Here is a 26,176-nt window from a genome sequence, read left to right as displayed (position 1 = left end):
AAAAGTAGTGTTGATATATGATTATTTTATAAAGTGCTGTGAAAAAGCAATATTTTGATGCATTTTACTTTTACACATACTTATATGTTAATGTCTTTATAAATTATTTTTAATTGTTTGAAAAGGGGCATTAAATATTAAAAATATTGAAAAATTCTATGATGTTCACATCATAATCTTTATCTATATAAATAAATATTTAATAAAAAATACATACATGCTTTGCAAATAAAAATTTCTACTTTTATCATTTGGATATATTTAGATATATTTTGACAAATATTAAATAATTTATTGCTTTATCTATTAAAATTGCAATATAAATATATAATGAAAGTATTGATTGCTCTCTTTGTTGAGGTAATATTGGAATAAGCACAATAACATATCCTAATCATTTGAAAAGAAATTTTATCCCTTTCTATCCTTTCAATCTTTTACCCCTTTCCATTCTCTAAAAAAAAAGTACTCACCCTTTTCATTGATCAACTGCCAAAAAAATGTGTATTGGAGTTTTAATGTTCTGTAGAGAACTGTAGAGAAATGTTATTAAATAGATTATATTTTTAAAAAGAGCATTTTATATAAATACTTTTTTATAGAAATAAGAAATATCCAGATTTTTATTGGTATATAATACAGATAAATAATTAAGACATATGGAATATATATATAATTCAAACAATATAATGGAAAGACAAAACTTTTCTACCATATGAATATTTTTGTAATGAATTTAAATTCGATATAATATATACATATAATCTAAAATCTTTTTTTGTGGGAGTGAGAAATGGGTGGAGCTTACATTCCCTATTGCTTTCCATACAAGACTCAGGAAAAAGGGTAGTCAGTTTTATGGTGAAACTCAAGAGTGAAAGAATGTGTACTCTGTGTCTAGTCTTTCAATCATTAAACAAATGTTTTTCAATATGTATAGTGTTTTTAGTTGATTTAAAATATAAGTATTGTAATTTTATTTTACTTTAATTGATTTTACAATATAAATTGTATAGTATAATTTAAATATTTTTGGAATATATTATTTTTATTTATATACTTTACATTAAAGTGTATACCACGACCAGAAGGTGAGTTAATTTATTTTAAACTGCTGTTTTTTTTAAATATATATATTCGTGAAAAAATAAATTTTTTATAAATATATTAATATATATGACAGAAAGAAAACTATCATCGTCAAATTTATTTTACAATACACTGACAAATATGCTGTTTTGTGTTTTTATTTAAAAATTTTGTTAAAAAAATATATATATAACAATGTTTTTTTGCAGTTTTTATATTTTATAATTGTATAGTTATATTTTATAGTTGTAATGCGTTTAATTATATAATTGATCTTATTTAACAAATTCCCCTAAAAATATTTTAATATAAAATCACTTTAAAATTTTATTACTAAAATATATATTTATATGATAAAAATAAGTATGATATATTTTTCTATTTCATTTTTGCCTCATTTTTAAACAAATCGATTTTTAAAATACGTGTAATGAAGAGGTATTCGTGATTCGAATGATGTTCGTATGATGGCGCTAGAATTGATTTCCTACAACACATTCATCTTAGTAGATGTATAATTATAGTATATCACAACAGATGACGCGATTAGTCGCCTTATAATACAAAACATAATTTTAAATATTTAGTGTCTGTTAATGTCTAAAGAAAGAATCCTAACGTCGCTAATTTATAGTAACAGGTAAGCTTTGTAAAGTGAATATATGACATATTTATGTATTTAAAGTAATTAGATCATTATAATACGTATTTTATATGTAATTTTATGTCTCAGATTTTAAAATATTTTTTTATGAATGATGGTTTCAAATATCTTAATCTTATTACCCAGAATTTAACGTACACATCTTTCATTACACAAAATAACGAAAAAATTTAATGAAATAATAATTAATAATGTAATAACATTAGATAACAAATGCTATTGTTTTTAATACTGTTATTATACATATATTTGTTTTATTATACATATATATTCTTATTTATTTATTTGTATTTAATATCGTAATGTAGAACTATATTGAAAGCGTCATTAATTCTTTAAATCAAATCTTGTGTGATATTTTATATAACTAATTCTTTTCTCCCGATCTTAAAGAAACTATTTTTCCCCACACTTTACCAATCGTGTACAAACGGTACGTTTGTCGGAACTTAAAGCTCCTGATGCTTCTCTTGGATTTATTTTGGATTTAGATGCGAATGCCCAGATCCTGAGAGAGTGACGACATGAATGTCTCTCTTTATCTCTCTCTCTCTCTTTCTTTCTCAGCTCCAGAATTCTGCGCCTTTGTCATCTCCCTTTTCCTTGATGGACCACACATTCGACGAGGGCGTGTTTGCATTTCCCTCCCTGGGGATGCTTACGGGACGGCGCGCAATTTCGGAAAGCCGATTTCAATTCCGCTTTCCTTTTTACAGGGAGAAACGCGAGCTCGAGTGCGGGCCGCGCGGGATTACGGGAATCGCACAGACAGGCCTGTGAACACGTGCGAAAATGCTCGTGCCTCGACGTTTGCACCCTCGGCATCGATCGTCCTCTCGCTTAGCGCACTTCTCGTCGTCGGAAAAATCCGATCTCTTCAGTCCTCCCCACATCCCTCCGGTAAGTAACACACTTAACTTGCAAGAAGAGTGCATGCTAAGATAGATTAGCGGCGATATTTTTTTATAGATCTGTCAGAAATTTGAATAAGAAAGTAATAAATCACAAAACATCCAATTTCCTTTTACATCCAATCATGTATCGTTTTATACAAGATTGATTATATATTAAACTTTAAAACAAATCTTTTTCTCTTCAATGTTTTTTTGTTATGTAAAACTAGAGATGTTAAATAAATGCAAATTATATTTCATTAGAAAAATTGTCACGTAAGCTGCGTTGTTCGTACATTGAATAAGTGATGGTCGGTCCTTCAATCAGACACTTCTCCCATTGATGTCAGGATAGTGTATAACGATGAGCTTCATTTCCGGTTCCGCTCTTCATGATTTTCGCACCGTCAACTCCATTCTTCCTCCGGTACTCCACCTTCGTATATTAGCTCTCTTTTCTCCCTCGCACATGTCGAAAATTTCCACTTTTCTTTATGTCGATTCTTAAATCTCGATCTTTTAAGGATCGCTCGATTTCTTGCACGAGAAGCTTTTCATCCTTCATTTACATGTGTATTTTTACATGGCATAAGAGAAAGAGATTTTAGAGAGACACATTAAAATAAATATATCTCGTAATGAGAAGAGAAATAATATAATATACAATAGAAAAAATAATAATTTTTTTTTAACGATTCGAAGAAAATAGAAAATTCAAAATAGCTTTCTATCTTTTATCTTTATCTCTGTCTACTTTTTTTCTTTTTCTGTTTTACAGACGTTGGTATATTCTTATCAACGTTTTATCAACGTCACTGGACATGGAAAAATGTTTAAAACTGTGTTTCTTATCTCCGTATGCAACGCATAAACACATTTTTATACAACAGAGAGGTTGATGTATCTTTTCCACTCGAAGGAAGCAGTATACAGGAAAGAATAACGTTCTTTGTTCAGGATTCTCGGCGATGTTGTTGATATTCCATCGGCGCCTTCGTCCTTCTGGGACACAACCCCTCCTATCATTTGACTCACCTCTTCTTTCACTGTGTTTTTCGGTTCTGCAATACTAAAAGAGTATTAATACGAGGAATCCTCGATTACGTTGTAGGAGTTTAATAAGACGTCGAATCAGAAACATTTAAGCGATTTTCTTCGCAGACTCCCGAGCAATGAGGAAAAGATATTCAAAGTATATCTGAAGAATGCCTATGTGGGAAGTTACAACATCTATTAGGTACATTTCTGGATTTTTTGTGTCCTTCGATTTTTTATTTTAATAAAACGTTTAAGAAATTTGCACTAAGATCAATTCGCTGTATTTGCCTCCAAAGATAAAATCTAGATTTACAAAAATTACAAACGTATATATTAACTTTTTCATTTTTTTAAATTCAAATATTTATATATATCTGTAATATTCTATTGTGATAAGATATCGTGTCGAAATATGATACGAGGATCGCATAATTACAATCGCTAGATACACCGGCATTCTATCAAGCGGCATATCGGGATTGCACAAGAGAATTGTGATGTCTATTTAACAGTAATGAAGTCGGGGGATGGAGAGAGAGAGAGAGAGGACGGTTTCAGAGCTGTAAAGACGCTTAATGAAGTAGACATCGGAGAGCGCGGCGCAATTTCCAACCGAGCTCTCTGATTGGCCATTAAGTCGCGATTTGCATATTTGAAGCGGGAAAGGAAAAACGGCCAGTCATGCGGGTGAAAAAATTTTTAACGAGCATCCCTTTATCATTTAATGTTTGAAACGATGTTGCACGGAAGTGACTCTAATTGAAGAGGTATAATTGGCGGATGTACAAAGGTGAATAAGGCTCCACGAGCAATCGCGCCGTCATCGATATTCCTGCGCGGCCAATTAATCATTAATCTTCGCGCGGTATTGATACTTTCTTCGCGTTTTAATAGAGGAAACGATTTCATCAATTCCACGCGAGAAATGTTTCGTTATACAATCTATTTGATGTTAGACTTTATACAAATAGAGTATGCATTTGCTATAAACAAAATTAAACCTCACGCAAATTCTTACAATATAAACTTAATCGTGTATACGCTCTTAAATTTAATTATGTGTGCGTTCTAAGGTAATTGCATATAAGATAATTAAATATCAGGAAAAAAATGTTAAAGTGCACTCGATATAAATTTTTGTTGTCATATATAAACTATGTTTGGAGCAAAATTATTTATATCACTGGTACATTATACAGTTCTATATATATATAACGACGGATGGAGAATGTTGATTTTTTAATATTACTTTTCTTTTAAATGCAAGATCTAAAATAAAATTTTATCAACGATAAAGTTATTCTTCATATTATTATTTGATCACTTTAGTCCTTCAGCGACGTAAATATTATTGAAGAATGCTTTTAACATTTCAGATATCGCTAAGTTGTTTGAGTTTCGGTTATCGGCCCTAAGGACTGTCCTTAAAAATGTGCCATAAACGGGCCCGAATGAAATAGGAAAAGGAGACGGGATTCGAAAGAGCGAGTCGTCTCTAACTTTGTAAGGGTGCTTCGCGCTTTACCGGCTCGACCAGCGGCCAATAAAAACTTTACAGCCCCGTAATGAATGCAAGAAATAATTATCTCATGAATACATTAGTTTTAGTATCTCCCGGACACGCGAACACACCATGGCCCGTAAAAGCGCCATTAGATATCTTGACCTACGATTTCCAGTGCGTGTCCACTTCACTATAATCCTTAATCGCTCTTTTTCTCTTCCCTGCCGGCTGCCCTTTCTTCCTCTTTCCTTCCTTCCTTCCTTTCTTTCTTCTTTCTTTCTTCCATTCACGGCCGCTGATATCTTGCCGAAGAGAAAATATGTATGAAAATATCATACATTTTCGACGCAGGATTTTGATAAAAATAATTAACACATCGTTTGCGATAAAAGGTAAAAATTTGTCTTTTGATAAAGTATAATTTTTATATTTATAATATATTTTAATAGCCGTAAAAATATTGATGTAATAATAGCGGGTATTTTCGCAAACACTCAAGCAATGATAAACCACGCGCGAATAATGTAGACAGATCGCATGGAAGATGCATTTAATTGAAGAAGAGGCCGACCGTATCGTTTCGGCTGTATCGGTGAAAACCCTTTACGTGAATATCCTGACCCGGGTGGTGAAGTGGGCGGCGGGGGTTGTGGGGAGGGGGAATGTGGAAGGGCGATGTCAGTTGGATGGAAAGGGAGGTGCTGTGGCACGGAGTGATTGATCGTCACCTCGCGACACCCTCGTGTTCTCGTAGAGTGGATAAAGGGGTGGATAAAGGGGTGGAAAAAGGAGTGGAAACCCTTTCACGCTTTCACGGATTAGTCACAGGATCACGTTCTCCGTGCCATCCCTTCGCCTCTTGGTGTACACGGTACATGCATCACCCTGCCATTCGCTTCTACTTCCCCGACTCGTGCGTTTGCTTGTGTCGATGTCGCGAAGATCAAATCTGCAAACTTTGCGCGAAAGAACCGCTCCCCTAGTCGTGTGGTTTATCGATCCCGCGGTTTTGTCGATGATATTAATTTTTACAGATTTTTATATTCGCGGTAAAAATATATTGATAAAATAAAACGAGAATATAATTCAATAATTTGTATACAAGAAATGTGAAAAGTTAGTCGATGTTCCTTTCGCAAAATTAAATCTTTGATAATTTAATGAAGGAAATTTTTATTTTCGCGACGCATCTCTGTCGAGTTTATCATGTTTTCGAAGGAACGACGCGGAGAGAGTGTCACTATCATTTACAGGACGCATGCTTCATCGGAAGCGAATGGGTAGATGACGGTGGCTCATACATCAGACACCTAATTCCTCCTTTCGCTCGAGTGTTAACTCTTATATCTTACCCATTTAGAAGTTCCATTTGGCGGTGTCCGCGCGACCGACCGCCTTGTCATTTCCAAATTGACGAGCCACTATGTGTCGCTGATGTCCGCAATTTTCTAGCACACTGGAATTATCTGTTGGCGAAACCAGTAACTTACCAAAGTGTTTTTCGCGCGTGCACCTCGTCTTAACTTTCTTGATTATGTTGACGGGTTTTGATTGAAAGGATGAAAGAGAAAATTTATTATATTAAGGATTCTTAAAAATTATCTTTGATTCACGTGTGAGTCTTAAATACGACTATCTAATTTTTCTTAATATTTAAAAGTTTCTAATTATTTAGATATACATATATATTATATTATTGCTATTTATATTTTTTTTAATAAAAAAAAGATATTGTAAAGAGTAAACTCGCTCCATCGATCGTAGTGAGATTAACTTAATATCATTGTACAATGTTTTATTATATGAGACTTTTTTAGCTTTCTAATTAAAGATGTACCTCGCGATCGATCGAAAATGGCTTTTAGTCGAACGGCAGCCTCGGCAAATCAACTATGAGGAATTGTAGCGATACAGAAGGCGAAATTGGATATTGCTGTTAAATATTTGAAAAGCCTCCGATCCGTAGAATTTCCTTGATATCCCATGAGACGAGCTGCGTCTCGCAAGATCCCCGGGAATCTCCCCGCGTCCTTTGGTTTTGAGCGACCAATTAGTAAAAGAGCTTTTTTTGAACACCGTTTTATCGTGCGACCGCGTGGGAAAGACGCTGAGCTCTGCTTTAAATCGAGGCATATTTTTTTTCCATTTTATTTCATGATTTTCTGAGCTTTTTATTACACGATCTAAAATCTTAGCTAATGAAAATACAATTATTTCTATGATATTATCGTTTTTGTTTAAAATATGCGACTAAGATGTGCAGTTAGTAATTATTTGACATGCTTATTAGCAGATAAAACATAAATAAAATATAATTTATGTATAAATTTATTACTGCTCAAACTGTAATAACTAGGTAAAAGAGATACTACTACACGTATGCATTAAAGTTTGTCAGAGATCAAAACTGTCCAGCTTCCGCACTTCAACCGAATTACTTTACGATGGCTCGTTCATCTTGATCGGAAGGGACGAGAGCGTAGACCCGGCTCGGGGAGAATTTTAAAATTGAAGATCCTAGCCAAGAGACGTAGGTGGAAGTACGATTCCCCTAGTTCGATCCTAGCTTGGATCGGGAGAATGTGTTTTTCCGCGCCCTCAAACACGTCACATGAATAAAAAATATCCTTCAAAGTTGCCAACCCCAGCGTCTAGCAGAACGTATCGAAATCCCTTGTAGTGCCCAGTCGGAGAGTAGAATATCCAAGTACTACATATCGAGGAAAATGGAAATCGAAGGGAAAAAATCGCGCGTTATCGCGATTCTTGTCAGCTGTTTGCAATTCTAGTTATCAGCAACGAATCTTGAAGAATTCGCACTCTTTAAAATCATGATTATAAAAAATTAACTAATGTTTATATTACATCTTTCTTTATAAAAAAAAATTATTATATTTTATATAAAATATATCATATATAAAAGTTATAATATTATATTAAATAATATACATATATATTTATTTAATTATTTTTAATTATTTTTTTACATGTTAAATATATTAGATATTAAGCAACCTGATTTTTGTAGGATCATAAATGTTTCTTCAGTACCAGTGTATAAAATATCTCGCATTTCATTTGGAGAACGCGATCATTGTTTGCGATATGCATATTTTTTCACTGTTAATTTTTCCATCGATTATTGGAATCCAAATCATGGAGCGATTTTGGAACGAATCCGAAAATTCGACGGATAGAAATGGCATAGACGACGATTCGGCGTCGATAGCTTCTTCCCGCCGAAGCTAACCCTAATATATTGGATCGAGTTTACAGGGGGATGGAGTCACGTTGCTTGGAAGATCGGCGAGGGAAGGTAAGGGGCTCGAAGGGGTAGAAAGGTTACGGGTCATAAACCATCCTCATAGTCGCTGAAATCGTTCTATATGCGAGCTTGTAGGTGTATCCGCGTGTGTACGTGCACGCAAGTCCATCTACTTCCGGATCTTCCGCGCGGTAACACGCGTGATTCTCGCCCAGTGTGAAGCAAAAGTTGTTTACTGCTCTCTGCGAAACTTTTAAGGTAACGCGATCCAAGAGCATGCTATACGACATCCATCGATTCAATGCCACAGCCGATGCGACATTTATTAATCTCCTGAGATATCGATTTGGAATGTATCAGTTGATACTAATGGAGAAACTGCAAGGAACGCACTTTACTTTCAGAATGAGAATATATAAAATGGAAATCCTCGCGCGCAAAATTTCACACCAAAATACAATTTTTTCAATGAGCTCTTAAGGAATAAATATTTTTTTTATTATTAAAGTAATACAATTAATTTTCTTTTGACATTTTTTTAGGAGCAAAATGTAAAATAATTGTATTCACTATTATTGATATCCAGATAATTTGTATCTGTCAGCTTTGGGATATCCGCGAGCTCTGAAAACACATTGCAGGACAATTCAGGTTGAGAACCACGACGGGTGTGTAATATGAAGATAAGATGTCCCCCATGTTCCCATGTGCCAGGCTCCTCGATCGGGGATTATGTTGCCATCTACGTTGGCCCATTCCCTCCCCCTCGAACAAAAACATTTCGCCGTAGTGCGCCGACCAGTCAGCCCAAACCCCATAACCTTTCGCACTCTTACGTTCGTCGTGAATCTTAGTCTCTTATTCGTCGTGAGCACATTCGCGGGAAATGGACAACCATTCGTTCCTATTTTCCGAAATTACTTTTGAAATTTTCCTGCCTGAGTTTTTCGAATTAAGTTCAACTTGACGAATTATGATGCCTTTTGGGAAAGAAAATTATCGAATTTATGTAATTTCAGAGGGGGATGAGATGAGCAAGATGTGGTAGCCTCATGATTTTTTAACGCAGCGCGCTCTCACGCTCTTATGGCGCGCTTATGGTCGCGCCCCGCGACTCTCCTGTTATTTTTTACAGGGGTAGCTAAAGTACATTTTTATGAATCCACCAGGAATTTGTACGTCTCGTCATTGGTGCAGAATGTTTCCCAGTCATCTTTTTTATAGCCGTGTTCGATGGATCTCGAAGTACATTTTTTCGTTATTTTGATAGTGAGTGGTATATAATAACATTTCGCTTGACTTAGGTTTAGACGAGTCGATAGTTTTAGAAGAATCGTAAATTCCATCAAGTTTAAGGAAAAGTTTTCTTTAAATTTATGAAATATAATTCATACCTTTAGAAAATATATTATTGTTATATTTAGAAAAAATCGAAAATATTGAAACTTAACGATTATTATTGGCATCATACAAAAAAAAAAAGAAAAAAAAAACCCTTTCCGCTCGTATCCACGAAATATTTCCCCAATTTTCTAGAGACATACTCTTATTCCTTTTCGTCCCCTGACATAAGAAATCGTCAGCATTCCGAATGGTAAGTCCGGTGTCAGCCTAATGTATGTCCTGCATGGTGAGGGTGGGCTTGATTCATTTCACCCTCGGGGTCCCCGCCGGCAACGCGCATTCGCTACGCATTTCAGAAGTCCTTCCTCTCGACTAGTGCACGCGAATCGAAAATCCACCCTGCAAGATTTTACATGGGCGTCATAAGCTGACGCACTTAATTTAAAGATCGTCCCGAAGAGAAAGCGTCGAAAAGTCTCGGAGAGACGAGGGTCGTTCCCCTCGGTTTTCTCTCTTTCTCTCTCTCTCTCTCTTTTCCTCTTTTTTTTTCCGTCGATCGCAGTTCATGCAGCTTCACGGAGACGACTCTACAATCCGAGCATTCCGCTTTACAGTTCATTTCGCTTGCGGCAGTGCTCTTTTCCTCTTCATCGAATTATTTTGAACCGAAAGCGGGCGGAAACGTTCCTCAATTGTGCCCGACGCTTCCGAAGCGCCGTCTTTCGCGCGATTTCGATCGAATTAGTGATGCTCCGTTTGTCTTTTCAATACGTCTCTCTACTCGCCATTATTAATATATATAATTCAATAATTCGTTTATTTAATTAGTTGCATCGAATGTCCATAAACGATCAATAAAATTATTTACAAATTATCACTTTATCGATATTTTTTATAATAATCCGTTGATTCCGACATTGTGCGATTCCGTCTAATTCGATCATCGCAAGATTCGAGATGTCAGTGACGAAAGAGCGAGATGGAGAGAAAGAGAAAGAGAGAGGGTCGCAGCTGCGTAGGCATGTGGCAAATTGCCGAGCTGCCTGCTCGGAAGGGAACCGATCACGGAGGTGGAGGCGCCTCCGCGAAGGACGAAGTGGCGAGATGACCAGCGGGAAGGACGAAACGGAGGAGAGAACGGCCGTACGAAAGGTACGATGCGACGCGAAGCGAGATGGAAGGCAGAGGCGGCCGGTAATCTGTGATTCAAAGAGAACGATCCATCTTGCAACATGCCAGGATTCAATCGGCGGCATTTGTTTGTGAAATCAGTCCCGCAGGACTCTCCCTGTCGCTCCTCGTCTCCTCCACGTCCCTTTCTACGTTACGATTCTGCGATTGTTTCCGCGCGGGCTTGACAAAACCCGCAGGACCGAATGGAAAACGTCAGATTTATCTTATCGTGAGCGACTGCGTAAGATGCCGATACGTGTGATTAGCGAAAATTAAAATATTTTAGGATTACGTAAATTTTATACGAAACACACATTCATAAATATTTCAAATATAATTTTATCAATTTTTTTAAAGACTATGAACTATCGATAGAAATTAATATTTTACTTGAGACTATAACGAGTTGTAAAGAAAATGTCGCATGACGTCACCCGAAACATTTTCATCATGCAAGCGGCAAAGAAGCGTCGGCAGGGCGTGCCGCTTCATCGACGCCAAGCAGGGCTAATAAGGCCATATATATTTATTCAGCTAGTCGGGGGTGGATTTTATATCCCCGAACAGGACTAGAGATACGAAAAGAGAAAGAGAGAGAGAGAGAGGGGAAAGGAAAACATATCGGAAAGAGAAAGACGACGCGGCTTAGCATTCGGAAAAACCGGAATATACCGGAGGATAGATTCGTGCGTCTGATCCGTGCCAGATCCCATAAAATCACCCCCAGCACGATCGAGAGCTGTACCGTGCCCCGCGTCCCTGTAGTAGAAAGAGAACGAGAGAAAGTGAGAGAGGCCACCCCAGAAAATTATTGCTCTCCTTATACATTCGTTGATACTGCCGAATTTAGGGCCGAATAAGTCATGCCCTTCGAATACGATCGGAAAAGCAACGATAGACAAAGGAAAAGAAAGAAAACTTGAAGAAAAAAAAAAGAAGCATGATCCTTTTGTTTTTTTTAGAAAATTCAATAAAATCATCTGTTCGAAAGAAATAAGAGAAAATTTATATGATTATAAAATAAAGGAAATAAATATTTAAAAAATTCAAAACAATGTGAAAAGCGTGCCAAGTTTTTATCGAAATTGCATTAATTCCAAATTTATTAAAGATGCTACGAATGGATGGAATGTGCGATATGAACGATATATAAAAGACCGACGTCGTCTACGGTATTTAAACGGCGATCAAAAATATCAAGTATCTCAGTCTCAGAAAAACTGCGCGGAATCTTATCATTCCAGTTACGATCGAGGAAAGATAATTTTACAAAGAGCAAGAGACGTTACACATATCTTTGGAGCGTACTTGAATCTCGTCTCCTTGTAGCACGCAATCGCTGAATCGTAAACACTGCGTTAGCTATAATTAGCACAAGAATAATAACGGAATAACTTAATAAGCGGAATGTATGCAACAGTGTTAACATTGCGCCAGAATACATTACGCCAGGCCCTCGAGCGAACTGGTTTTCTACAATGTATTAGCAATTATTACAATATATTACACGCTTATGTTTTAATAATTGCGACGGTTAAATCTAATACAGCACTGCCATTGTTTGCATTAATCTAAATTGCTGAAATAAAAAAAAAACTGTTGAGTAACGATGAGATTTTTGCCACGAGTACTAGAGCATTACTAGTTGATAAGATATATATATATATATATATCTTATATATATATCTTCTATATATATATATATATATATATATATATATATATATATATATATATAGAATAGAATTTATATATACATAATATATTTTATTATACAATATAATTGCGCATATAATTTATACACATGATAATGTAAATGAGAAAAAATGGAGAGAGTTTTTTATGATTGTATTAAATTTTTTTATATTCGTGTTCTAAATTCACGTATAATTTTTTTTACTCCATTCTCGAATAAATATGTTGCGATGCCTCTCTATCGGCGTCATATTATTGTCATTTTACTATATACATATACATATTTAATTATGATTATTTTAAAGCCTATAAACTATAAAAAAACAAATTTTTTATTAATTTTGACGTTTTGTAATCGCGCAGTTTTTTGCAGGTCTACCTGATTACTTACGTCACTTCTTCTGATCGTATTCTTCTCGTTGAAGATAATGGTAGTTGATAAATCTGTAACCTTGCGCAATTTGGGCCCCAGCGTTAGTTATGTGACACGCGAACAGTAATAAATTTCGCGGTTGTACTTTCCAAGCGAATCGCATGAATACTAAGGAATACAAGGATAAGGCTGAAAATTAAAAAAAAAAAGTTGAATCAAATAAGGAACATGCGTTCGATCAATATGAAAATTCATATTTATCATTTCTCATAAGATAAGGCTAAAAAAAGTTATATGTAAATCAAATCAAATATATATAATACGTGTATAATTTATTATTTAATATTATTTAATTTTTATATTAAAGGAGAATAAAAGGAATTTAAAGTGGCTTTTTGTTTCTACAATATAAGTGTTTTGAAACACGTTTACGAGGCTCACAATCAGAGAAAATTCTTTAGCGAGCAGATCAAGTATTACATTTAAATGATTAAAAATATATATGGTTTATAACAATTCGCTATTCGGCAATTTATTTGCAAACTTGCTTTAGATCGATATGCATTTAAAATATTTGCGGCGTGTCGCTCATTAGGAAATAAACGGATATTTGCTGCGCTCAAGCAGCAATTATTTTATGGGCCCTTCTTGGGCCCTCTCGTCATCACTCCCTTGCCCCTTGTCCCTTCTCTCACTGTTTGCCGCGTATTCTCTCGCTCTGTCGCGATATATGATTATTATGTGAGATGGAGAACGAATTCTTCGAAAGGTTCACCAATAGAGTTAGGTCGAACTCACCCACAGTCATTTTGCCGCTAATGATTTTCGGATGCTTTCGCGTGTCGGATATAGTCGCTATGGGTATCATCCAGTTGAATACCGGGCCCCAGAAATGAGTGCTGAAAAAGTAGTTTATTTTCCATAAATTGCACTTTTATGTTAGTCTAAAGTAGCAAGTGCAATCATCCCAAGAAGAGATAGAGACAGAGACAAGGAGATACAAATGTATAATTCAGCCACGATTAACAAAATAATTTTATTTTTTATCTTAGTTTTATAACAATTTGTAAATAATATGAATAAAATTTAAAATTATATTTACACACAGTATTAAAAAAGAAAAAAATTTTCCAAACAACGTTGGCAGACAATAAATCTCGGTATCTATATTGAAAAGAAATTTATTTTAACTTACCGAAAAATTGCTAGTAAAATTAAATTGTTCGTAAAAATGAAACACACTACATGTTATAATATCGTATATGATGCTTTTAAGTCAACACACTATATGTATATTGAATGTAAACATTACCTCATTAAATGATCCCTGTTTTCTTTGGTTAACAGAGATTTCGTTATTCGATTAAACATGATGATAAACAAATAATTTTCTTCCGTAACAAAAACAATTCTTAATTACATTCACCACGAAAACATATGTAACCAAAATGATTCCAACATTGACAGTTCTAATTGAAAGACGTCGAGATCAAGCGATGGTAAAGCCGATACTTGGAAACATAGTTGACTTCCGAGCAATTACGCTGTTTCCGTTATCGCTGCGATAACAGAATGCGATAAAATTAAAATAGATTTTTGTGCGAACACACTATTTCGCAACCATTGTGACTGACGCATGATAAACAAAATGACGTTATTACGATAAGAGACAAGATTGTAAATTATTTTAAAGCAACGTGTCTGTACTTTTGCATTTTTATTTCAAGTTGCTCTGACGTAAACTATTACTTAACACGTTTTTTTTTTATGATTTGCATGGCCAAGATAAGCGTGATTTTTTTCAATCGCCGGATATTAACTGACATTTGGATCGTGAGAGAATTATAATTTCAAGATTTTTCGCGTTGCTATTTACATTGTTTACAAACATTGTTGCTAGATGTATAATAATAATGTATATTATTGTGAAAAATAGATAATTTCTCGATTAATTGAATACAAAATATTCTTTATTTATACGCTTTGCTTAGCTAATTTTCTCACTGATCGATCACTGGACAAATTGCACACACCGATCCATCTTTTCTCACGACCCTTCAGCATTCGTCGATCGATTTGCATAACAGTTTACACGCATATTTATCATGATCTGAGCGCATTCCCTTTTTTTTATATCGGTCTCTTTGCAAGGAACGTCGGCCCCCTCATAATAAATGCACAAGTTATTATTTCGCGCGTATAATATTGATGGCGCTATGAATGTTGCATGGGGTACGTAGCGTCGTGAACGCGGCTCAACGGGGGTGGAAACCAGCTCGCGTATGGGGGTTGTAAAGAGAAATACTGCGGAGCGCATGCGTCGCCGCGGGAATGGTATTATTGATCTAGGAAGGGGATGGACTATGGGACCCTCGAGAAGACCAGCACAGTGTGTCGAGGCGATCCCGGCACCCTCGCCTTGACGATATTTCAAGTTCGATAAGCAACCATGATTGTTCCAGTCTTGGAGCAGTCTTCCTTTTTTTCTTATGATAAGATTAGACTATTTTAGATTGATGTCCTATTCTATGTAGAAGCATAATTTTTTTATATTATAATAATTTGTTTATAAAAAAATGTCTGCATTTCTGTAATAATTAATAAGTTTTATTTTTAACATTTTGCAGAATAAATGAAATAAAGAAATTTTTTTTTGTATGTAAATAGTTAACATTTTAATATATATTGTTAAAACATTTAATACAATTTTGCTTCCTCTCGTTATATAATTTTTGAAATATATGTATCTCTAATACAGATATTTTACATTTGATATTTGTGTTGCGTTTTATTATCTGCTTAAGAATATTCAATATTTAAATATTATTACATTAAAAATATATTAACATGCGTAAAAGAATTTCTAGATTTAAAAAAACAAAATTCTTTTATTTGCTGCATGTAATATATGTAAGAAGAAAATGTCTCTTTTTCTCATTCGTTGTATTCAATTTTCAAGAACATCTCGCTTACATATCGAGCGCCCCGACAAGCACCCGGTTTTCATGCGCCTAGAACCGGCTATGTTCCCTGCATATGCATTCTTGTATGTAGCATTCGCACGAGTATCTCTCTTTCCCCCTTTTTGCGAAAGCAAATCCTTATCCCGTAGTTCCTGGGTCCCCCAAGGCCACCATCCGAAGCACTCAAGAGTATTGCCGCTATTTTCCGTCTCACGTATATTACAAGCCGCGCTGCATCTCGCGATCCTCTTGGAATGTCATTTACACGCGACGTTCCCTTTGACATGTATCAATATTTATTCTGATTTTCCAGCTGCTTCGAGAATCCTTCGAGATCGTTACATTTATAACATTTGATTTTTTTCATATTTCAAGGATGTAAAATTTAGAGAATAGAGAGAAAGAGAGAGGGAGAGAGAGGGAGAGAGAATCTAGAATATTTATAATATTATCTATCTATAATATATCTATCTATAACATTATCTATAATATCTATAATAATATTGTCCAAAAATGAACGATAATGAAAGGAAACTTAAATATTTTTGTCGATGCATATTAATCCACAATGTAAAAAATTTTAATTAATCGGCTTGAAAATGATATATTGACATATATTTGATACATGAAAATTGCGGATAAGAAATGCAATCTTATACCGTAATGATGAATTGAGAGGCACGAGACTTACATCAAGATGAGGCAATTATTTGAGGCACGACGAGTTCATTAATTATTTGCGCTGTACGCAGAACGCAAACGCTTTGACGAAACGAAGTTTTCTCTTTCACGCATTGATCCCTGCGAAGTACAAAGCGACAATGCGCGATACATTCGCACGTATTTCATTTGTATTCGACCGGAGGAAATGGTGGGGCCTGTCTGATGTCTCTTGCTGACACGCTCCGAGAAACCTTTTCTACTTCTCCCGTCGTCGTTCCCGTCCGGTGGATTTCTCCTCTTTTTCGATCTGCCGGCAGACTGATCTGAATGCGTCCTACGTATTTGCCAACACCCCCGCTCTACTCTCTTTTCAGAGAAAACCGTCGACGAGCACTCGCCGCACGACATGACTTTCATCCCCTTGCGAATAAAAAGTCGCGTATCCGCGTGAGTTTCGAGACGAAAGAAAGTATGTACATGTGTATGTATACTGCCGTCAAATCGTCTTACGTGTGATTGTAAATTTATATTGTAATAAATACATTAATAAATTTGCATTTCTATTTGATGGAGAGAGGTCAAATCTTCTTCTTTCTATTTAAGTGAATAATATAAAATACAATAGATAAAAAATAGTAGCATGATAGATTAAACTTTCAAAGTTATATATTTATATTATATAATATATTATATATATATATATATATATATATATATATATATAAAATATAATGATTATATTATATAATTATTATTATATATTATGTAATTTAGTAAGAGCTTATTGTCCAATAATTACAAATTGCTAATTACACTTTGACGATTTTCTCTTATAATTTTGTCACGCTTGTTGCACGTCACGATTATTGCATTCCTGAATGTGAGTCGGGATTCATTAAGATTTCACTCGCGATTTGTAATTACCGATTGTACCTAAACACGAAACGAAAGCGTCTTTTCTCTCGACGAATCCTGAACCCTTTTAGTCCGTGTATTTCGCTCTGACAATGCTTTTAATTACCCACCGCAAAGAACTCGACGTACGGATCGAATTATAGGCTGCGGTTCCTGTCGACGTATGAAACGGCCACTACTACGATTGACGCTGAGCTAATTAGTGCGCAATTAAAGAAGGAATGATTGCCAGATTCCCGAACGGCTGACGGGGAATGTCCGTTAAAAAATCTTACAATTTATATTTCATCAATCTTATCTTATATGCCATTATGAGTAGATCGAGAGTTTGTAAAATTACAAATATTTAATATAACAAAATCTCCCTCTCTCTCTCTCTCTCTCTCTCTCTTCCTTTTTTTAAAAAAATTATTAATCGTACGATCGCAAAAATTTACGCTCTTTGTATTATAATCTTGCGCTTAACTTAATAATTCATACTTCTTAATTACAGAATCGCGCTATCCGATTAGGGGTGTTGGTTTCTGTGCTTTTCGCGGGGAATAAAGGAATCTGACATTTCTGCAGGCGTTCTCTCGGTTACGCTCGTACATCAACGTCACTTAAAGTCAGAAAAATTTCTCTTAACAATTTTTCTCGCCGCGGGCCCAGGCGTAAAAGAAATTGTCTGCAGGTATGTATCTTTCGGCGCAATAGCCGGATAAAATATGTCATATGACTTATACGGCACATAAGTCAATGTATTATCGATATTAATTTAGAAAGACTATTTAAACAGTTTAAATAAAGGATAAGTAACTTTTGATTTAGTTTTACATTAATTTATGTGTTTATAGATGCGCATCTATTTTACAAAAATTCAGGATTTTACAAAAAATTCCCGTAAAAGAAATCGATATTCTAATTAAATAACTTTATGAGCAAATTATTGTTGCGTGATTAAGCAATACATGATTGTGGGTCTGAAGTGATTCTATTAGAAATTATATTCTAGAAAAATAGACGTTTGCTAAAAATCTGAAATCGAATATTTAATTAGAATATATACTTGTTTACATTTCAATTTGACATTTCTTATGTTACAAATTTGCCAATAAAAAAAATACTAATTTGTCAATAAAATTCCTAGATTATACTACAATATATTTTGAATATAAAATATAAAATAATATTCACTATAATATTCCGAATTTAAGTAAATATCAGAAAATTCGCTACTGCATAGACAGAATAGTGTGTTATGGGCGAAGTATTGATTTTCCGCATTTGTCAGAACGCCGATATAGCGAAGCTGTCACGTTCGATTCCTGACCATTCAACCTACCCTCCTTTCCCGATGCATTGCCGTAGCGATACGGCATTTATGCGACGCAAAACGATGCAAAGAGGATGCGTGGGCGGTTCGGACACGTGCAATCTCCGAAAAGTGCAAGCATCGGGCGAGGAGACTTACGAGGGGTTACACGTGAATACGGACCATTATTCCGCGCGATAAAGCAATTTCCTCGCACTCACGGAATTATGTTTCTGCTATTTAGCATCGGCCCGGATATCGAGATCGGGGTTGAAAAGAGAAAATGCGCGCGCCGCGAAAATAGAATAAAGAGAGAGAGAGAGAGAGAGAGAGAGAGGGAAGGAAAAGAAAAACGCGCGAGTGTAGGGAAAGCTCGGCGAACTAGCGCGAGAACGAGAGCGGGAGAGCAAACGGAAATGGAAACTTCATCGATAAGATCGTTGTTGCTGTACGTACGAAACGATTCGTTATCGTCACCGATCGATCACCGCGCGCGCGAGTCCGCTTTTTAGAGTCTACTTTAATCTCGCTCTTCAGTTGGAGCGACTATTCATTCTCGAAACTCTCGTCTCGCTGAAGATCAAAGATCACGCACAAGCGATTTTGTTTGATAAAAAATGCGTTTCTTTCATGCCAATTGAAACATCTCTACATATTTTCTATAAATTGTGAAATTGTTTTTTTTTTCTTTCCATTTTTTTTTTTGTTTTGCACCTACATATATAGTCATGTCTGTAAAAGTAGTACATGCGTTTTCGTTGTGCCGTTCTATGATAAATAAATGTGCGCGTACATGCGCTTCCTCTCCTCTTGCCGCAGAAGTAATCACAATATGTATGAGAGGCGAGAAGACAGAAATCCGTCGAGATACGAAGCTCACATAGCACTCAGTTTTCTCATTGGAATTGCAACTAGTTCGCTTCTATGGCGAACTACATACATTATTCCACGCCCAGCCCCGGTATAATTTTAGGCAAAAAATCAGGCTTGTACCTGCACCAGAAAGTTTCTTACGTTTTACAACTTTTTTTTTTTAAGTATTAAGTATTTTTACTTCAGATAAATATAATCTTTTGAAAACTGTCGATTAAACTAAAAAGTGTTACAACTCAATTAAATTAAAATATAACTTATTATTCGGTTATATTCATTGAACTTATATTTATTTAATCAATCACGCTTGAAGCGTAGTTTCGTCAAAATTTTTTTCGTACACTTCAAACATCTATCGTATAGATTGATTTCGTAATTCCCCGAATACAATCCCTCTGCGATCTCGTAGGTTTATAGTAAAAATAACCACAAGCGTGTTTTAAAAGCGATAAAACGTACGTACGGAAATGCGAGGATCCATCGTTCCGCACAAACTACCCTCGCGTTCACATAAATATGGAGTCCTGGTCGAGGGGCGGACTAGGTGGGACGAATAATATCCGTCGTGTTTTCCTTAGCTTCGTTGAATTATTATACGATTCATGTTTCGAATTGACTTACAAAATACAAAAGCGGAAAGAGCGGGATGTTATTGTACGGTGGGGGATCGCGAGCGATGGGAATATAGGCGGCGGGGTGATATACCTCCGAGGTAAAACCGTGTATTTTTACAGAATTGCGTCCGCGCGTCCGATGCCTTCGTGAATGAACATCGCGGAAATGTGTATCGCGAATGAAGTTTTCCCGTATCTTCTCTCGGTGTTTTCTTCCCGAAGAGATTCGGATTCGATCTTGAAAGATACACGCACACACGGTTCTAAAACCGTGCGATTATTTATTCGCAATATTTAATGCAGCCTCTTGCTGCAATGGTAGATATATAAATATATCATTATATTAGAGTTTTTTGAACGGAATTATAAACTCTCAAGAAAACAAACTGTTCTTCAATCTACGTTCGAAGCACTACTACTAAAGTCACGAGGATTCGATTATTTTAATTGTGAAATTTTAACGCAACAATCGTCCTAAAAATTTTCCTTTATCTTTGTCGCCGAGGAAGGGAATGTAGGCACCTATGAGATCAGATTCGACGATCCTTCTGTCCGACTGATCGGCTTCCCGAGTTTCAAGGAGAGCCAAAGCTGGAACCAATAAAAATGCCCGGCATTCTCCGGATCTTACGATCTCCTCCGCCGCTCCGTTCGTGGACCGCGCCTCCATCCTCTTTCCTTTCGGATCTCCTTCTCCCCCTTTCCATTCCCCCCTTACCTTTTCCTTCTCCTTGCCGGGTTCCTCCGCTGTGCTCTGCTGGTACTTTCCTTGTCCTTTCTCGAAGCCCATCAAAGACTAACCAAATATTTGGCGAGGTCCTCGCCCAACCCTCTCGGAGAAGGAGGTGGCTACCCGGCGCTTTAAACGTTACTGTTTCATCCCACGTGAAAAACGGGAAAAGCACCAAGAAGATTTAAGATGGAAACTCCTTTGTATCAATTCCCGACTGTCGCCACGAGATCGACCGTATTGGTTTCCTTTTTTTTCGATAGCATGTTTCTTTGCATTCTTTTGCAAGCAGGAATGAAATATCAAAAATTGTATCAATTCATAGGTAATTTTATATATTCACAATTAAAAGTAGTTTTGTTTTTCTTTTCTTTCTCTCAATCGAATAAAAGCTTTGGAAATATAATGATTGTTATTGAGTTTTTATTAATTAAAATATCGACGGTAAGCAATAAAACATATAACACATCGAAATATAGAACTTTATGATATCTGCGCCTCCTTTTTTCATTTGAAATATTTTGCATAAGATGCAATAAATACTTATTGGATAAGAAGAGAAAGAAAAAAAATAATGAGACGGACAGTGAAATTAAAAGAGAAATTTCGATAAGGAATCGAATACGATCTTTCTTTTTGTCTTTGTGATAGCAAAGAGAAAAGGCCATTTCATTCATCGTGATCGCACCAGCAAGAAGAATGGTGTTTGCGGTGTCGAAAACTTGTCTACAAGATCGCTGAAGAAATTTACCTCGTCGGATAGAGATTTAAAATTGTGTGAAATTGAGGCTGAAAAACTGTAGCAAAATTTAATACGTTTGAAAAATTTGTCGTCAACAGTCACGTCATTGAAGGAAACTTAAATGTCAACTAATTATTTAATTAATATTTAATAATTAATTTGTGCGTTATTAACTGATTGCATCAAAATTACAATCAACACAAAAAAAAAATACAATCGCTAAGATTAATTAGTCCCAGTTTGCCTCTTTCTGAAGTAACTTAAAATATCGCGAGCGATATTTTTTACGGTGATTCGCTTCGTTTCTCGAAAACGTAATTCGTGTTGCTGGAAAGCCGAACGTATTGCTTCTCCTCGCAGAAGTTGTAACGAGGGACCCGTCCTTCTTTTTCGTCCTTTTCTCCTTCCCATCTTTATCCGCTGCCTGGATTCAGCTTCCCTTCTCCTTATTCTTCTCAGCATCCTTCTCGTCTGTCAGCGCAGTCTTCGTATTGGTAGAAGCGCGCTGAATTCGCGACAGAGGGTTCGTTAATGAGCAAATATAGGGTGTCCATTAAGTTAGCGACAATCGATGCATTGTACAGTTTTTCCGTAAATCCCACGGTATTTACCGTGTAGATTCGTTCAAATTATCAATCAATGGCAAACAGATGCTGTTAGCCAAAAAAAAACAATTTTATATTCAAAATTCCAGGCGTAAATTTTCAAATTTTTCATTTTTCTTGTCCCATGATTAGAGATGTTACCGTTATTGTGCTGCAATCCAAACGTCAATTCAAACGTCAATCGGAAATCTCGTCATGAAACGAGATCATTTTAGACATTACTGAGAGATTCATCCGAGAAACAGTGTCGCGACGGCAACTACGAACGTGCGGTGTTTTGAGCGACGGCCACGGCAATGGCCGGAGTTCTTTTTAAGGCAGAAGGGAACTCTCTTTGACTTTCTACGCGGCGCATTCAATTCGCTAACGAGCGGTCGTGATTAGCCGACCACTGTCCAAGGGCTGGGGCCTATCCCACCCTATTCGTTCTCTCATTACCCGCGAGTCCCGGTAATTTCACGGGACAGTCGGTCTAAATTAGCCGGCTGGTTTATACGGCCGGGACGTTCGGGGCATTCCTAGTGAACCTGAAAAGCTGTCAGCGCCGAGCCGCACGCCAGGCCGAGATGTGGTCCGATTTCTTTGTCGATCGGCCGTATTATACCACTCTGGCAAGATTCGCTGCGGCTGGAACTAATTACATACTCGTCGCGAAACTAGCTTAAGACGATGCACAACGATGCGGATCTTGTTAAGGTCGCTTTAAACGACTTACAAAATAAAATTCTACTTGTAATTTTATATGCCTTTTAATACAGAAAATCTTGAAAACAAATCAAAATACATATTTATATTAAATATATATATACGTATATGTCATAGAATGTGTGTGTACGAAATACAACACGATAAATAGAATTCTATTTTGACTCTTGTCGAATTTTGCGAATTAAAGATCATAATTTTGCTTTTATTTTGTACCTCTAGGCAGTAAACGAATAGTTTTATTTTAATACTTAGATATTTAAAAGAGGAACTTTTGGTAAATTAATAGATTAATTTATTTCAAAACAGAATAATCAGACCGTTTAAAATAACAAATGTTAGATTGAGATCAAAAGAAAGAGGAATATTTCGACTCGCCTAAAATCAACCTGAGCAGCTTTTTTGCAATAATTTAATATAAATTAAATCCATAATATCAAAATTAAATATACTAGATATTAATGTTTGTTCAAATATTGTATCTTTTTAAATTTCTGAGAAAATAAATATAAATAAATATTATGATACGTAAAATTCTTATTTACAATTAAGGACATTCTAGTTTAATTTTATTTAAAAAAATATAATCAATGATGTATCAACTGTGTCTCGTATAAAAATACACATCTTTGAAAAAAATCGCTTACCAACGACAGTCAATTTCGACGAATAGTAACGAACGTAAGCGATGCTCTCGCTCCGGAATTAGCCCTGGACGTTAAGCCCGGGGCGAAAACGGGAGAGAAGATAAAGGGGAACGGGCAAGGGGAAGGGACAAACGGAAAACGAAAGGAAAAAGGAGCAAAGAGGAAAGTGTTCGGTAGATTGCTTCTGATAGATAATAAAGAGGGCATTTCTCCGAGGGATTGCTGCAACGCAATGGTAAAGGCGCCATCGACCGTATCTGTCCGCTGACAGATATTATAAGTAATTTGCGATAGAGAGAGAGAGAGAGAGAGAGAGAGAGAGAGAGAACAAAAAGGTACAAAGGTGCGGCGAGACGGTGCTCAGGATTATGAGCGTGCAACATGACACCAGCTTCGTAACTTTGTCCTCATCTATATCGTCGTGCTTGATCCCTTTTATTTCCGCCCAGAAACGTGAGTCACGGCTTCGCTCATGCCTGATTTAATAGATGGCTAAAGATATTCTAATCAAGTGTGCATAAAATATAAAATTATGAAACTGTATCACACTTTCTGAATTTTAAGTGCGCGAAATCTAAGAATTTTTATAAATTCGAGATATGTAATTTTCATTATATACATTCCATGACAATAGATTATTTGAAATCCAATATAAAACGTCACAATGAAAGATCGTAAGCGATTTGTTTTTTTTAAAGTCCTTATAACCATCTTCTTCAGCTATTTCAAGCATATTACGATATTGCGTTACAACTTGGCAATAGAAAGTGTCATCGTTAACAGCGCGAGAGTGAGTTTTAACAAAGTCGGAGTCGGATCTACTGTCAGAGGAGGGGTGGAAACTGCTCGGATCGCTGGTGGGCACTGATAACGCGTGCCTGCCGGTTGTTATGTCTCTCGAGAATCCCGTTTTTGCCGGAAAAGGCGGGATAACTAGGTGGAAGAAGGTGGGGGCAGTTTAATTAAAAGAAACCTCCTCGTTCGAAGGGGCGCGAAGCGAGATCGCGCCAACTCCAGTTACGATAGGGCTGCTGTGGGCCTCTTTATGACGTAACTGCACACCATTTGGCCCGTGTACATGTGCGCCCGCGAGATAGGTCTAAAAACGTCGAAAAATGTCTCCGTATTATTAGTAGAAAATTACTCAACCAGCCTGTTTCGTCGATAGAATGTATGCAGGTTTACTCATAATTTCTTGATTCGTCATAAAATACGCAATTAAAAATAAATAATAATTAAAGTTATATCACGATTTATGTGTGCGTGTGTTATATATCGCGTATTTAGTTTTATCATAAAAATTATTTATGCTAACAATAAGGTAAGATGGATTAACGATATTTTTCTGTAAGAAACGTAATAACCGAAATGTTTCGCGCATTTGTTCGAAAAGCTGTCGATAAAATGCAAAAACGTTGTCGAAATAAAAAGCTAATAAGCGCGAGCAAAGAAGCACCGCCCATCCTGTGCTCCCGGGACAAGAGAAATTGCAGCTTCTTCTCAATGCTCGCAAATCATTTCTAAATCGAGAAAGTTAGCGGGCGTAAGTTCGAGATATATTTTTGCAGCCCATGCGCGCACGTACACACATTCGCACACACGGCTAGTTAAACACACCGATATGTATGTATACACTGGTCACCTAGCATATACCCGCACAAGCGCTCATCATGTGTCCGGAATAAACGGCGGGCTCTCGACACGCTCCGGTATGAAACTACGGGGGAAAGATTGCGGAACTCTGGAACTGCAAAACTCTCGTGAACATAATTTTTCTATTGTTTGCAGCGGGGATCGGCTATTATGGATTCCGCAAGAAGCACACGAGCCGGTATATACCGGAAGTATAACTGTAATAACCGAAATTACGGCCGAATATCATGGAAGAAAATTTTTCGTAAAGTCACTACGTCTTCCCAACTCATAGTAAAGTTAATCATAGTTCGCCGTCAAATTTATTACGTAATATGAGAGATGATATAAATTTAAAGAATATATATTTAGAATAATAATTGCATCTTTTTTAAAAAATCCCATTATCTTAATAAATATATATAGGATGTGTTAAAATCTTTAAATTATTTTTTAAGGATTTTCTGATTAATTTAAAAACGATTTTTCTCAGCAGAAATTTGTTAAGGCATCAATAATTTTCGAGTTATAAGCAATTAAAAAAAGGGCTTTTTGCAAACTAAAATTTATGGACAATTAAAAAATTAACACAATTGCATTCTTTAATTAATTTTAAATGAAATTTACTTTAATAAAATTTAAGGCTTAATGACAAAGATATATCAAAAATGACACAAATTGAAAGCTTGGAAAAATTGATGATACCCTTCGACATTTTTGCAGAAAAAAAATCGTCTGCAAATTGGCCAGAGAAT

The 26,176-nt window shown here is 35.9% G+C and overlaps 2 protein-coding genes across 5 annotated transcripts in view; both read right to left on the bottom strand.

Moving 5' to 3' along the window:
- The window catches only part of LOC126856962 (transmembrane protein 147), a 135,551-nt gene that overhangs the window by 3,378 nt on the left and 105,997 nt on the right, over positions 1 to 26,176 (bottom strand). The window lies entirely within an intron of this gene.
- On the bottom strand, positions 1,899 to 14,593 carry LOC126856987 (mitochondrial pyruvate carrier 1-like). Of its 4 annotated transcripts, XM_050606047.1 has the most exons (4): positions 14,351 to 14,581; positions 13,837 to 13,937; positions 13,057 to 13,227; positions 11,922 to 12,549 (listed from the first exon to the last, which is right to left on the bottom strand). In XM_050606047.1, the coding sequence occupies exons 1-3, from the start codon at positions 14,407 to 14,409 to the stop codon at positions 13,058 to 13,060; spliced, it is 330 nt and encodes a 109-aa protein (XP_050462004.1). In that variant the 5' UTR covers positions 14,410 to 14,581; the 3' UTR covers positions 11,922 to 12,549; position 13,057. The 4 variants fall into 4 exon arrangements, with proteins under 4 accessions (XP_050462002.1, XP_050462005.1, XP_050462004.1 ...); XM_050606045.1 differs by lacking the exons at positions 11,922 to 12,549; positions 13,057 to 13,227 and adding an exon at positions 1,899 to 3,707 and having other exon boundaries at positions 14,351 to 14,593; XM_050606048.1 differs by lacking the exons at positions 11,922 to 12,549; positions 13,057 to 13,227 and adding an exon at positions 6,541 to 6,654 and having other exon boundaries at positions 14,351 to 14,590.

This window comes from Cataglyphis hispanica, chromosome 20 (assembly GCF_021464435.1).
Source record: "Cataglyphis hispanica isolate Lineage 1 chromosome 20, ULB_Chis1_1.0, whole genome shotgun sequence".
Taxonomy (NCBI): domain Eukaryota; kingdom Metazoa; phylum Arthropoda; class Insecta; order Hymenoptera; family Formicidae; genus Cataglyphis; species Cataglyphis hispanica.
The sequence above is the reverse complement of the archived record's forward strand: the minus strand, read 5'-3'. Positions and strand labels throughout refer to the sequence as shown.

Coding starts and splice junctions, on each gene's coding strand:
- LOC126856987 (XM_050606045.1), bottom strand. CDS start 14,409: ATGTTTAATCGAATAACGAAATCTCTGTTAACCAAAGAAAACAGGGAT. Junction 13,938..14,350: donor AACAGGGATCATTTAATGAG/GTAATGTTTACA, acceptor CTACTTTTTCAG/CACTCATTTCTGGGGCCCGG. Junction 3,708..13,836: donor TAGCGGCAAAATGACTGTGG/GTGAGTTCGACC, acceptor TTAGTATTGCAG/AACCGAAAAACACAGTGAAA.